Source organism: Lactuca serriola, chromosome 1 (assembly GCF_051521515.1).
Source record: "Lactuca serriola cultivar US96UC23 chromosome 1, Lser_US96UC23_V15, whole genome shotgun sequence".
Classification (NCBI taxonomy): Eukaryota; Viridiplantae; Streptophyta; class Magnoliopsida; order Asterales; family Asteraceae; genus Lactuca; species Lactuca serriola.
In genome coordinates, this window is record NC_136408.1 from 103,291,057 (window position 1) to 103,306,793 (window position 15,737).

At 34.4% G+C, this 15,737-nt stretch overlaps 1 protein-coding gene across 1 annotated transcript; it reads right to left on the bottom strand.

The window, feature by feature from the left end:
* Positions 1-3,865: 3,865 nt before the first annotated feature.
* LOC145059659 (disease resistance-like protein DSC1) lies at positions 3,866-15,081 on the bottom strand. The gene is made up of 9 exons (XM_079007474.1): positions 14,098-15,081; positions 9,434-10,562; positions 9,012-9,335; positions 8,024-8,932; positions 7,313-7,940; positions 6,224-6,285; positions 5,542-5,746; positions 4,338-5,457; positions 3,866-4,233 (listed from the first exon to the last, which is right to left on the bottom strand). Exons 1-8 carry the CDS (start codon positions 14,622-14,624, stop codon positions 4,379-4,381), a joined length of 4,863 nt encoding a protein of 1,620 aa, XP_078863600.1. The 5' UTR covers positions 14,625-15,081; the 3' UTR covers positions 3,866-4,233; positions 4,338-4,378.
* Positions 15,082-15,737: the final 656 nt, after the last annotated feature.

The following is a 15,737-nucleotide window of genomic DNA, read 5'->3' on the forward strand; positions in this document are numbered from 1 at the left end:
CAATGTTAACCAACTCATCAGCATTCAGAAATTCATCAATTTTGACAATACCATATGTATATCTATCATCAGGTATTTTGTCAAATTGAGCAATTGTACTTTCGCAATCATAAGAAACAACATCAACTTTTTCACGTTCATACTCAAGAAAAGGTAAAAGTTTCCTATGTTGTTCTTTGCTAATGTCAGAAGAATGATGTAAAGCAGTTAATTTTGCATACAATCGTTTAGCAGAGTTACAATATATGTTCCTTTGTGCTAGCAACAACCTATCATCATTTGTAAGATTATTCCTATCACAATCTATATTTTTGATCTGCATTTCAAGTTTTTCTACTCTGCTCCTCTTTATTTCTAATTCTCTCCGTGTCTCACCTAGTTGCAAATTTAATTTTTGAGCTTCAGTACTAGCAGACACAATAACATAATCAAAATAAGCCACAATATCATCAAATGAAACAATTTCAGCATCATAAGCAGATAAAGGAATATTAAAAGATTCAAGTATTGCACGTACCTTGGTTGTCATGGGTGATTTGTCTGTGGATTTGGATACGAAACATCTTCCTGAAATTTCCTCTTCGCAATCTTCAAAACTTGCGAACATTGCTCCATGTGTGGGATGCCTCATTTCCTCGTTATCAGATCCTGAAGACCAGATCTGATACGTACCACTTTCTTCATTATTAGTTTCACCTTTCGCAACCAAAGACACTCCTTTGGTCTTAGCACGTATCTCTTCAATCTTTTCAAAGTAGTATGCTTCATCTTTAACTTTTTCTTTCTTCTCTTCTTTCTTTCGCAACATGCAATCGGCTGCGAAGTGATTCGCACAATTGAAATAGTGACAGTAAATTCCTGAATCACCTTTCAGCTTCTTCACTTCTTTCGCATCTTTTTGTTTATCATCAGCTTTCTCCAATTTCTTCCTCTCCTCCCCTCCAGTTCTTATGACTGCATTCTTCACATCACTAGCCTTTCCTTTTGGATTAAAAGGCTTTTTGAAAAACTTCTTAACTCTGTTGTTTGAATAGAATGCCACAGCTTCATCATCAGAGTTCATCAAAAATCCTTCTTCATCTAAATCATCTTTTTCATTAACATCAGTTTCTGATACCTTTGAAACAAGAGCCAAAGGACCACCAATACTTTGTTTTGATTCTTCATACATTTCTGAAACTTCACATTCATGAGTTTTCAATTGATTGTAGAGATCATTCAATTTAGTTGTATCAAAACTCTATTGATTCTTAATCATCATGCTCACACTTCGCCATTCCTTGCGAAGACCCATAATGAAAGTTAAATTGAACTCCATGAGAGACCTAGTGATTCCATACCTATTGCAGCGATACATAAGCTCATTCAGACGATCATAGTAATTTTCAAGAGTTTCTGCATCCTTTTGTCTGAATTCCTTTAGTTCAACTAGACATTGCTTCACAGAGTTGATCTTCGTCTTTTCGCTACCTTGATACTTCTCTTTTAGAGTGTTCCAGATCTCCTTGGTTGTTTTACAACTACGAATGTAATTGTAAACCACATGAGGTAGAGCACCTCTTAGTTCCCTCATGCACCTCTTTTCATTATTCTTCAGTCGTTTTTGTTGATCAGCAACTTCAGCAGATACAGTAGATGATCCAATTGGTTGAGCATTAGCAGGAGCTTGCACTGTTCCATCGATACAATTCCAAAGTTCTTCATCAATTCCATTTAAGTAATCTTCCATTCTATCAGCCCACTGATCATAGTATTCTGGAATTAACATCGGAATTTTGGTTGAGGAACCAAGCAAGTGAGAGAAGGAAGTCATTGTATTCATATTGAAATTCGCCATTGATGAACACAGAAAATTTTCAGAAAGCTTGAAAAACTTGATGAAATAGAGAATTTGATCAATTGAATTGATCATAGATCACTAATCGATTACTCGACTTCAACAATTCAAAGACAGAATCAATTCAAATCTGAAGATCAAATGTGATTTTCAAAACCAAAATGCGTGGAAAATTTTGAGTAAAGTTGCAACTCAAAAAGCAAATGATTCTAACACGAAATCAGATCTAAGCAGTTTGAATCCTGCTCTGATACCAATTGATGAGAACTGCTATCGAGATTTTAGAAAACAAAGTTAGATTTTAGTAATTGAAGATTAAGAACACGAAGAGTAAATATTAATCAGATCTTATATTGATGAAGACTGATTACAGAATAAGCAGAAAGGATATTTGCGTTTCAGAAAGTTATCCTCTACTTCTATCCTCAGTCCCTATTTATAGGGAACGTGAGTGTACAAAAAATATACTAAGTCTAAACATTACACTTCGCACAAATATGACTTAGTAAAATAACATAAAATGCGAAACTATACAAGACACTATATTCGACTTTTACAATTTTACATCTACAGTTTGGACAATCCTAATGGATAAAGTATGAGTCATAGAAATGTGATCTTGGTCCTTTTATTTCCTCTATGCAAGAGTCATGATGCTTTGGTTTGTGTATTAAGTTAGGATTTTGGTGTATGGACTCCTTATAGTCATGGAAAGTCACAAAGTTAGAAACTTTATGACTTACAATGTTATTTGAGACTAGATTTGAGCTGTAGACATGAGATCTTAATGAAATAAGCACTTGATGAAGGTAATTGGAATTGGTCGAGTATGTTGGGCTTACTTGGTAGTACGTTGAGCGTACCAAGCTGGAGCCCCGTAATCAGGAAGGGGTCTACTACGTTGAGCATAGTGACTAAGTACGTTGGGCGTACCCAGTCTGTGTTAACCTCCTTTGACTTTTTGCATTTTTGACTTTTTGACTTTGACCAGGCGTTTGACCAAGTTCGACTTATGGCTTTTTGGGTATTTTGATCAGTAGTTTGAGACTAAGTTATTGTTTGAGACTTATAGACTTGATCTTGGTTTTTTGGACCAATAGTGGAATCATCTCATGTTGCTGATACAACCAACGCATCACCATCTGGATGAGATAACCATCTCAGGAAGCCACAATCTGCAAAGGGAAATAAGAAGAATGTCTCAGGAAGGATGAGTACCTATGATCGATTAGGTAGGTGTCTTGGCATGACTTTTGGAAAGATTTTGTGAGGTGCGGTGCAAAATGCCATAGTTCTTTCTTGATTTTTGGGAGAAAGCATCTTTGAAGCGGGGTTTAGGATATATTAATGTTGAGATAGAAAAATGTGCCATAGTTCATGTGTCATTAAAAGCTTATTTTGTAGTACTGCGGCTATATTCTCCCTGATATTGTCCGACTTAACACTAAGTTTTTAGATTTGTTTCATTTTCCATAGCAGCTTTCAACATGTGTTCTATAAGAAATAAACATGAACTATTTTTGTACATTCATTACTAAAAGTAACGTAATACATGTGACCTCCTACTAAAGTGATACAGATGGTTGGGCAACCTCAAAATGGGAGATTATTAAGTTATGGAGCGGGATCATTGCCGCCATGAAGACCAAGCATGGGGTCTGCTCCTAAAAGAACGGGCAAGGGACATCGGCTTAGGAATACAATTTCTAGGGGGCAGGTCATATATCAGTTTCAGCATCAAATTGTGTCATGGGCCATTTTTGCCTGTTTTTGTTTGGGCTTGTCCTTAGGAAATTAATTCTCACCATAAAAGTTCAAAATCTGACAATTTTCCTTGAACAAAATTAATTTCTAACTGTTTCCGCCGTACGATGCGGCATGGAAGGAGGGGAGGGCATTGAAGGAGAGGAGGGCACGAATGAGTATAATTAATTTAATAATGACAAAAAATTAAGAAATCAATAAAAGCTGCAAAAAGCTAATCAAATGGTATAATTGTCATTTTAAGTGGGACAATGACCAAATACGTTGTAAAAAATTAAAAACAGTTGACCAAAATTGCAAAAAGATTCCTTTGTGCACCAGATACAAGATAGGCATCTAAACTCAAGGATCAAAAATGTATCCAAAGTCGATTAAAAAAAGGAAGATATTAAGCCTGATACAAAATACTCCGAGTAACCGAACAACAAGTACATCAACCAACTAAACCCTTCGATCTCCCTTTCTTTCTAATACATACAGTGTCTGACAATGGAAAGGTGAGAAAATTAATAGTATTTCAACTTTAGTCATTCAGCTACTTTCTCATCTGCTCTGTTACCCTGTTACTTCAGCAACTTTACATGAGCACTAAGCAGTCACTCTCCGTTTTATTCTTTCATTCCATTTTAAACCTACAAAAAAAAATAATAAGCCAATTACTAAAACTACTTCCATACTTCCAAGAAAATATTAATAATAAATACATTTTAATTAGTCATAGGAGGAATAAGCTCACTTCTCGCATTATTAGGACCTCGGGAACCCATATTTCCTCAGCTATTGGAAGCCATTCTCATCTACCTTTTGACTTTGTGAAGCCAAAATAATAATATCTGGTTGGATATCTTCTGGTGTGAACAATGAGTACTCAACCCGGAGTCTGGAACGCGTACTGCCTGAACCATTAAGTTTAGGGACTAAAATTTCAATTTTATCTGACCACTCTTCCGTGGCAACCATCTCGATGAGGACGCTAGCATATCCAGCCAAACCTTTTCCTGATTCACATTTGGTTTCTGTCAGTGAGTCAAAAGCTAGTGGGTTTCCAAGATTACTAGCTATAGTATTCAACCCCTCTTCAGTCCAAAGCTCGATTGGAATATCAAATATTTTAATCCATAAAGGGACTTTCTCTTCCATGGGTTTTGAAAGGTCTAATCCTGCTTCCCATCTTTGCAAATATAAAGGAACATTTTCTATTGTCCATGGGCGATTCTCCATTACATCGATCAAGCCCTTTTCGTTGTTGAATTTGAAGAAGTAGACACATTGGTCGTTCATCACCACATCCTCAATCCCATGGGCAGTCCACATATCGCGTATGTGGTGGTTGACTATTGAGTACGTGACACCTTCTCCAACCAAATAACCATACAACATATGAGGGAAAAGCTCACTTCCTCGTTGAACAACATCAATCGGGATCACAACTGCACCACTCTCTTTATCGACTTGGGGTTTAATAAATTGAGGATTTAAGATTTTACTTATCTTGATCCCCGCGTCTTCATTGGAAAAATTCATTTTCGTCTCCTCATCCTCTTGAGTCGATATGATGTTTCTGTTAGCATTGAAAAATACATCCTTACGAGTTCCAAAGTTTGAAGGTTGACCCCGATCATCATACATTATTTCACCATGATCTTGATAATCACTCATAGCCATCACGTTTCTACTTGCAACCCAAATGTCTTTATCCCATTCATATGTGACAACTTCTCTCCAACCCTCCGAGATACTTGTATGAACCTCTAGATCCTTCTTTGCGAGGTTGCATTCCTTAGTGCTGAAACTCCCATCTCGACGATCTGAAAGTCCACCGAGCACAGTTGGTGGATCTATTTTGTCATTCCTATCTGAAAAAATAATTTCATTACGACCTTCCTTTCTATAGTGGAAATATCCAAAATCCTTTTATTTTATGATAGAATTAGTCTTACCAAAAACAAACTTCTCCACGTTCCCGGATTTCAAGGCGATACCATTGCTATTATCCCCAACAGAGGTAGTCAGGTTAAGCAAACAGCTTTCTCCATTCTCATTCAACACAGGAGTAGCACCTCTCTCTTCCTCAATAATCAAAGATGCCCCATTTTTCTTCCCTTCTCTTACTGCATCATGTTCTTCTTCCTGCTCCAGTGTTAACTTGGGAAATGAAAAATATAAGTTCAGTTTTTATAGATGTTTAAGTACAGGACTTAAATTAAGACTTAAGTGGCTAGTTGATAATATTTTCACATCTTTAAGTCAAAGTGCAAATGGAAGGGCTGTAATGTAGAAATTACGGTACTTGGAAGATACCGAAGAAAATGCTCGTGTAGCATGCTGGTGCAAATATATAAAATTGTAAAAAAAACAATGCAAATGTATTTTTTTTTTTTTTTCATTCCGGTTAATATTTTCACATCTTTAAGTCAGGTTCATCTGAAACATTTTGGATAAGCTTTGGCAGTACCTTATAATTAAAGTTGGTAACCTTTGCATGTCAAACAATTTATAGATAAGCTTTTAACTTGGCACTTTTAAAACCAAATTTGTTGAAACATGGATAACATATTTGGATTGTGTATTATTTTATTTATTCACTCAATGAGAGAAAGATTGAGGTGTTAAAAAGTATACCTTCAGTGCTTGACCAAGTATGTTAGACTTCCTTCGGGATAATGCTCTAAACCACACTCTCTCTTCTCATGAAAACACACCAAAAGTAACACATTAATTATCATGCACATACATAAGGGTGTATCGAAAATTTCGAATAACGAATTTTGAAAATCAAATCTGTATCCAAAATTTCAGATTCAGATATCCAATATTTTTTCTAAATCATACTAACAAATGTAATAAATAAACAACATTAACAAATAATTATACAAAAAATATCTTAATTAACATCTATATATACAATAAAAAAATAATAATAAAATAATAAATAATTCAGATATATGTTCACGGCTTAGTGGACTGCATAATTATATACTCTTCCAGAAAGTTGGAAACTATGCTTAGTTTATATGTGAAGAGGTAATGCAATTATATACTACAGAAAGTCTGAAACTAATCAAAGCTTGTATGTGATTAAGTCTTAACCATTAAATCTTAAACTATAAACAATAAGCAATATTAACAAGATCAACTCCATTTGTCAAATCCAACTGCCACACTCCAATTCCCATTCCGGTAGGTATTTTAATCATGTAGAAAAGATAAAGTATGTATATGTAACTATGCCTTGTTTATACGTTAGGAGTCTTGATCAGAGTACTTATTCCCTATAAATGTCTGTTTCATGTTAAAGTAATATATATATATATATATATATATATATTATATATATATATATATATATATATATATATATATATATATATATATATATTGTTGTTGTTTTATTATTCATGATTCTTGAATAACAAAGTACATAAGTATATCTAGTAAGTACATATGAGTTGTAACTTGTAAATGATATCTAAGACTTATTCTCTTAAGAACTAACACGCCGTCTAAGTATCTACAGTTTTTGAGTTTCAGTACTTGCATATTTTACCACATCTACTGAATGGACATTGTTATGTAAGAAACCATGGTTTTTCTTCTTGAGAAAATTTTAGTATGATATTTGTTAAAAGAGTCTTCCGTGTGTGATCTTCATTATGTTCTCGCACAAAAATTCTAGACAAAAATATATATTTTAATAAAAATGATATCTACCTTTATAGTTGGTGTGTATGCCATCAGAATTGTATTGATCATGTTCATTATTGTAATACCAAAACCGAGAGGTGTCTAGCGAGTACTCTCCAGTTTTTAAGTGAAATGGTTTTAGATCTCCACCAATGATGTGATTCCATGATTTGTAATAACCCAACACATCTTCCTCTCCTTCTTCATTTGTCTTTCCATCATCATATACAAAACTAACTCCACACTCCTTTGTAGTTTGATTAAACAACTCTGTCACAGTTATAGTAACGTGATCACCAACTTCCATCTCATTAATGCCAAACATCCAATGGGTTAACAATATTATACACTCTCCACCTACACTGACTTTATCAATGTAATGATGGTACATCCATGTGCAGTCCTTTGTTATATTAGTAACTTTGATCATTGGCAAATCAACTATATCAAAATATATATCTTGAAATTGATATGAAGGAGACTGCACAAAACAGAAATTTAGTCCTCTGAGTTTATTAGACGTTGATGGCTTAACCGAGTTCGACATTGGTGGGATGCTAAATGATATTGATGGCCCCCTGCTTTTATGCTTAATCCAGTTTGGCATCAATTCGCCTCCATAAAAGGTGCTGAATATTCCAAATTCATAATACATCTGCCAAATACAAGCTTATAAATTAATCACCATAGATCAAATACACATATTCACAAAAAGTGAAATAGTTAACTGGCGCAAACCTGGATTACAAATTCTTCTAGGTCTGGAAATATATAACCAATTTTCACATGCATTTGGTTAAGGAAGCCGAAATTAATCCAGCCCAAGCTACATAATATCTTTTCTTCAATGTCTGCTATTGGTTGGATTTTGACTATGCCTTCAATTTGAAATGACGGAGGTGCTAACGAATCCCACGCTAATGATAACCGGAGTGGGGACATTTCTGGATCAAATGCAACATATACTAGCGACCGCTCATGATAATCTTCAAAAATACGAAGGTCCAAATGTGTTAGTGTACGTGGAGGATGTTTGACAGAACGTAGCATGTGACAGTATCTCATAGCAAGTTTCTCAATCCTAGGAAGGCTTATCACACAATTGGGCAGGGAAATAATAGGATTATTATCTAGACATAATTCCTTCAACATGGATAGGCAACTGAAGTCCATGGGAAATGATTCATTGGACAAACTATTATTTGCAAGCGACAATATTACTAAAGAGCTTGGTAAAGCAATCGTAAAGAACTTTGAATCACTTGGTATGGCGCGGGAAGAGATTTTTGTGTCCATGACCACGTTGTTAACCTTGAGCATTTCAGGTGAATCCATATTCCTAATTGAGATTCGAGATTCCCCGAGATTACAACCATCTAGCAATAATGTTTTAACATTCTTTAACTTGCCTACGGTGGGACCTTTCGCAAGATTATTGCAGTAGCTCATATCAATGTGAAGAAGTTTAGCACATTGTTCAATTGATTCACAAACCTCAACTAAGCCAATGCAATTTCTAACTATTAACCTCTCAAGTGCAGGGAGTCCATCAAAGCCGCCAAGACTATGAAGCTGTTCACAGTAACTTAGATTAAGAATCTTCAATGATCCAATCACTCTTTTTTCTTTTAAACATGATTGAGTCAACTGCTAAAATGAAGATAAGTTAAAATAGTCCTCTAAATCCGTGTTTAACATGGACAAAGAATAAATGGAGATAAATTACCTTTTGTCTCATCGTAGATTTTTGTGGATTATGATAACAAACGCCAAATGATTCAATGCTACTATATGACATGTCGAGAACAACCATATTTTCCATTGGTAAGTCAGAAGGAATACACTTCGAAGGAAGCCCATTCATACACAACCATCTAAGCTCTTTTGGAAATTTCTCATAAGACCCATTAATTGTCACAAAATTGAGTTTTAGTAGCATCAAATTATCCATCTTACTTAATGCATTTGTTTCCAGCTCAGATGTTTCACGTAGCTTTTCATTCTTAAGCATTCTCGTGTCAAGGATGAGGCCGCGGATATTTTTTGTACCCTAAAAAGAAAGGGGATGGAAATATTTTTTAAACGATATATATACAATACAAAATACTTTGGAATTAATGTTGCTAACTAGTGTACAGGGCCTCTTACCGTTTTTCGTTTCAAAACTTCAAGTGACTCATCATGACAACATAATCGACTTCGCTTCCATGGCTTGTCGAGTGATTCTTTGCGTACTATGAATTTCCCCATCTCTTGAAGCAATTGATGCATCAACAATTCGTTATTCCATCCGATACTAAGAAGGCATCTATCAATGAGATTCCTAAACACAACACTTGTGTTTATATTACATGCCTGTAGTATTGTTTCAGTAACATCTCTATCCATTCCAACAAAAAAACAAGCAATGTGCATAAACGAGTCCTTATCATCTTCAGATGGCAAAGAGTCGAAGCTCGTTCTCAAAACACTACTTATTGGGGTACCATTTTCTTTCTTTAGTAATTTTATTTGACCCTCGCAATAAGCTACATCTTTATCATGTAGGGACCTACCCAAAACTTTAAGAGCTAGCGGATGCCCTTCACAATACTTCACAAGCTTTTCTATTACTTCTCCGTATCCAGCTTTGGGATCGTTGGACATGAATGCATGATTACACAAAAGTTTTCGTGATTCGGTCTCGCATAAGCCTCTAAGCTCGTGCTTTGCATGCTTCGGTTTAACTTTTTTTTTGAATAGTGCACAACTCTCTATCAAAGATGTGTGATGTGTTATTATTATGACTTTGCTTCCTGGATGAAAACCTTTGTTTCCAAGCAATGCATCCAGCTGGTCAAGACTATCAATATCATCAAGAACTAGAAACATTCTTTTACGGGCTATTGCATTCTCTATCTTTGACGTATATGCAGAAATATCATGAACTTGCACTGAAGCCCTTTTTGAAATGTCAGCGCAAAGTTGTTCTTGCAAATCAAGCAACCCATTGAACTTGTTTGCACATCTCCTACTGATATCTTCAATAAAGCTGCATGTGCCGAATTCACGATAATGTAACCCATATATATATTTTGCTAATGTTGTCTTCCCGATCCCGCCTATACCTGAAATAGTGAGTATGTCTCCTGTATCTGAGGAGGCATCTTTCAACCATGAAGTAACGAATTTAATGGAATAGTCCATCCCAATAAGTAGTGGCAGAACACCCCTTAAGGGTACATGTAATCTTCGGTAGATGTGATTCACAATTTCTTCAATGAACTCTGTCTCTCGCCTGTAATTTTATTTTAACATGAGCCATAAAACAAAATCCAGAAAACTAAAAAACCAGATTGGGGATTGAAGTTATCAAAATATCCAAATCAAAATTATATCTTAATAAGCTATTATTTTTAATTAAGTTTTAAACACCAAAATCATATCATATTTGCATGAATTTGAATAAAATGTCACGGAATTGTGGTGCTTTTGTATCATCAAACTTAACTATTGATTTGGTTTTGCATGAATGTGAACAAAATGTCACAGATTAGTTATAGGTTATCCTTTACAACTTGCAAGTAAAAGCTGTTGCAGTTTTATCATGATAAAAGACACTATGGTTTCAATGTAGTATGACATAGTTAATACTATATGCATATAAAACCGTTCAAGATTAGGGTTTTTTTTTATAAAAAGCCTTTACACATTATTAAAAAGGTTTATCTAAATGAGTTAGTTATAATATAATAAACATAAATTTACAAAAACAAATTTCTGCTTTTTTTACAGAGATATGGGCAATGTATTTGAATTTTACCTATTATAGCAACAACCTTATACCTGTCTACAAAATATAGTAAATTTTAAACTAAAAAACCAGTCACTTGTTGGCATTTACTTTTTTCAAATTTTCTTACATGGTATCTAACTCAAGGATGATATAGCAATACGAATACCAAAAACAATTTCCAATCATTGCCAATTAATACATAGAAATAAATAGGCATGTTAGAGTCGTGTTTCATTTTATTCAAAGTATATTGTATAAGTTGTTGTCTGCTCTATCCTTCATTTGTTTTCTGTAATGCCTATATTAAACATATATAACAAATCAAACTCACACCATCCAGAACACCGGCCACGAACCGGCTCGTGGTCTACGTGGCCACGACTGTGGTCGGTGTGCACCACCCTAGCCTATCATGGTCGGGCATTTTCGTGGTGGTTGGTGCTGGGGAAGACACAAGACAATGACCAATGTACTTCTTTCTCTCTATCTCTCTCTAAATCTATCTACCTCTCTCTAGAATAAAATATATATTTTTTATTTAAAAATAAAAAAATAAGAGGCATATAGTGGTGGGTATCCCATAGATTTAGTGGTTGAATGTGATGATATGAGGTGGCAACCACCACTATAGTGGTTAGTGGTGGTTATTGTGAATGGCCTCACAAGATGCACTTAAAATAGCTATAAGTATTTACATGTCATAATGGATGAAGAAGTTGTTTTAGGTTTATCAGCTGATATTTCCATCCCTAACATTATAAATTTCATAAATAGTTAATATATTAAATATTATTATAAAACTATATTATTAAAAATACAATTAATTTTATTAATAAAAACGATGCAAAATGTTGCAAGTTTGAGTAAACTTTAGACGACTTCAACCCGTTTTATTTTTAAGCAAGTTTTAAAATTTACTTGGTTGACCCACTAGAAATAACATATAACACAAATGACCAATTTTCAGATAAATGATCAAAATTGCTAAAAGAGGAGATGGGGGGGGGGGGGGGGGGGGGTGTTATGAGTGGACTGATAAAACTTTGATCTTGGTTTTAAAGTATATGTGGTGCCCTCAACCACATGTGGATAAAATAGATGGTGCCCCTTGAGAACATATTGAGGATCATTATTTATCATATTTATCAATCAAAATAACTGATAACTTCTAACCCTTCAATAGTATAACTAATGAAGGGTTAGAACTTATCAGTTATCTTGGTTATTAAATAATGATCTTCAACATCTTCTCAAGGGGCACCATCTATTTTATGCACATGTGGTTGAGGGCACCACATGTAGTTTAAAACCAAGATCAAAGTTTTATCAGTCCATTGTAAAAAATATAGAAGTTTTGACTATATTGAACATCAAAGTCTCAGAATTGTTAGTTTGTTACCATTTGGCCATTAAAGTTCTAATCGTGCGAATTGAATACTTAAACTTCCAATTTGGTCATTATTTAACCATTAAGATATAGCAGGTTCGAGATGTTACCATCATAGCATGCCATGTAGGTTAATTCTGACCACTCTCATCCACGTGGTGCTGACATGGAATTTAAAATGTTTTCTTCTCAAAAATTAATATTATTGGACCAAAAATATGAAACTAATAAACATCAAATGCTAAAAGTGTAATTTCTTCTTTTAATAAGATCCGGGATCAAAACTAACAAACCACCACCACCATCTCCAGCAATCACCTGCAAATCTGGCAACCACCACCACCATCTCTAGCAACCCAACCAAAGAGAGGCATCAAAATTTTCTTATTACTAGAAATTAAAAAATGGGAGTTGGACAGAGAAAGCAGAATCGGGAATGAGAGAAGGAGACCATCTTTTTCTCTGGTGGAATTTTATGTTCATAGATCGATTGTCTTTTCTGACAATCCCTCTTTCTGGTTTCTACTACGTGAACTCATGTGATCACAAATCTAAGTTCTTTCTGGTGGTAACATGGCAATAAAATATATGACTTCCATCTGGAGGAGGAGGGGTGTAAGAGAAAGGAACTATGGTGAGGAGGTGGCCAGCAACAGGAGGCGAGGAGTGGGTGCCGTTGGAGGTTTGGAGCAGATCATCAATGGCTGGAACTCTCATTCCCTTTTCCAAAAATGTTAGAAAAATGGTCCTTATGTTCATATAAATGACAAAAGAACAAAAACAAGGGTAATTTTCGTCATTTTATGTGATTTTAGCGGCATGATGCGGATGAAGGTGGTAAGAAATAGCACGATTAGAATTTTAGTGGCCAAATGGTGACAATTTTGAGGCTTTGATGGTCTCCATAAATATATTTAATGTAACAAATAAGATCATAAACTAACTCAATTTTAATATAAAAAAGATAAATGTTTTGAATAATTATGTGGGACCCAAAAATAATGAAGAGACATGCAATATGCCTTGTAGCATTTGAAAGATGAAAGTTGAGGTGGCATGGCAAATCTCGTTTGCAGGCCACTTGAGAAATGGTAGTCGGTGATCTTATTTCTCTACTCACTTGGTAATGTTTGAATGTTGATTTGACACTTGTATTGACACATTATCATATGTTAGATGCTTTACACATAAACACCACGTTGGAAAAATGTCATATGGTAACTTGTTGCATGTTCTCCATACTCCAAGTTAAAAATTATTATAATCTTTAAAAATTATGAGTATGTTCTTTATTGGTAAAAGTTAAAATACATTGCCCTTATCGGTAAAAAAAAAATAAAGAGGCAAAGTTGGTTGCTATTTCCAACAATTTGCTCAATAATAAATGCACAGAAGTCAATATTTTATTCTAACTGCTAAAAAATTCAGGATGTATAATCTATCTATACAAATAAACTGATGAGCTCACATAATTAAAAACTCGGATTCAGTTTTATGCATTTTCATTATACAATTTAAATACATCAAGTTATGTTCTTTTGATTATATTAGAGAAACTTACTGAAATGCGCATAGAGAATGCTATATTAACATTTCATGTGTTAATAAACAATATCAAAGGAGAAATTTTTTGGGTAAGAAAGTGGTTACCTGCCTTTTGCATTCTCCCCTTTTATATCAGCAACTTCAGCAAGCGCTTGAATCCATCCATCAATCTTTTGACCCCATTGAATTCTTTTATTTGCATTTGTCTCCGCCCCCATCTTACGTTTGTGCTCAGCCATTGCAACTCCAAAGGTACTTTCTTGCTTCTTAATATGGGTGGGCTCAACATCATAAAAAATGGGGATGACTATATGGTTGCATGCCATACGTTGTTCAAGGATCAGTACTAATTCATTAAGGCACCATGATGAATTAGCATAATTCTTTGACAACACTATAATAGAAGCCCTGGATTCTTTAATCGCACTCTCCATTTCCGGTTTCAGATCTTGTCCGGTTTCAATCTCCTCAGCATCCAAAAAGGTAGAGATATTGGCACCAAGGAGGGCCTTATGGAGATGATCAGTGAAACCATATCGAGTATCAACACCCCGAAAACTTAAAAATACATCATATTTATAATCATTAGTAAAAGAAGATGATCCTTCACTAAATTTAGAAAGAACAGCCATCACGAATGATGGGAAAGTATGACAAATTTGAGAGCAGACTAACAAATTGAAAGTAATGGACTTTTAAAGGAAATCTAAGGCAAACATGTCTTTCGATTAAAGGATCATACCTTATGTAGAGTTCTGGGCAACTTATAAGTTAAGAAACTGAAATTGTAAATTGCTAAGAAATTGACTTGAGGTACCTGACTTTGAAGATTCAACATACCTATGTTCATGAGGTTTGGTTGCATTCCAGAAGTGGTATTATCGTATACATTAAAACTATTTAAAGAGAAATACTTTCAAGTGGGTCAAACAAGGAAAACATTGGGCTGGATACCAGTATTTACCACGATTCTGGATACTGGAATGGCGGTGTAGCACCACGATTTCTACAAAGGAAAACATTGGGTTGTTTTAATTAAAAAAAAAAAAAGACTTTGCATGCACCCTATGAATAAAACGAAATTCTTTTAGCGCAAACTAAATATCAGACTAATTTTCTTCTGTTTAGACCTAATTGGAAATACTTACAATTTTGAACGTAATTTTTTCATTCATCTGTGTATACGATGAATCGTTAAACTATTAAAAGCTCTCATTAATTTTGAGTATAAATTATGAGTTTGTATTAAACTACTAAAGCTTTTATGAATAACATGAAGTCGTTTTAGTGATGATCGTATAATATATATATATATATATATATATATATATATATATATATATATATATATATATATATATAACAACATTACATCACCGCTATACCGTCACGAGAACTGATTTTGCAATAGCAGACGGTGAACGCTATTTGAGTTTTTTACCGCGATAACTGCTTAGGTCGACGACTACTTTCGATTAAAGTCGATCATACCTTTTGTAGCTTGCTTGGAAACTTAAAAGTTATGAAACTGAAATTGTAAATTGCATGGAAATGAGATTGAGGCACTTGACTTTGAGGATTCAATGTACCTATTAGCATGTGGTTTGACTGAATTGAAAAGTTGTATAATCATCATATATATTAAAACTATTTTAAAAGGAATAGTTCTACTATAAAACACAAATTTCCAAAATTTGGTTCTTTCTTGGAATCTAGAGCTTTGATCATTATCAGACCTACAATAA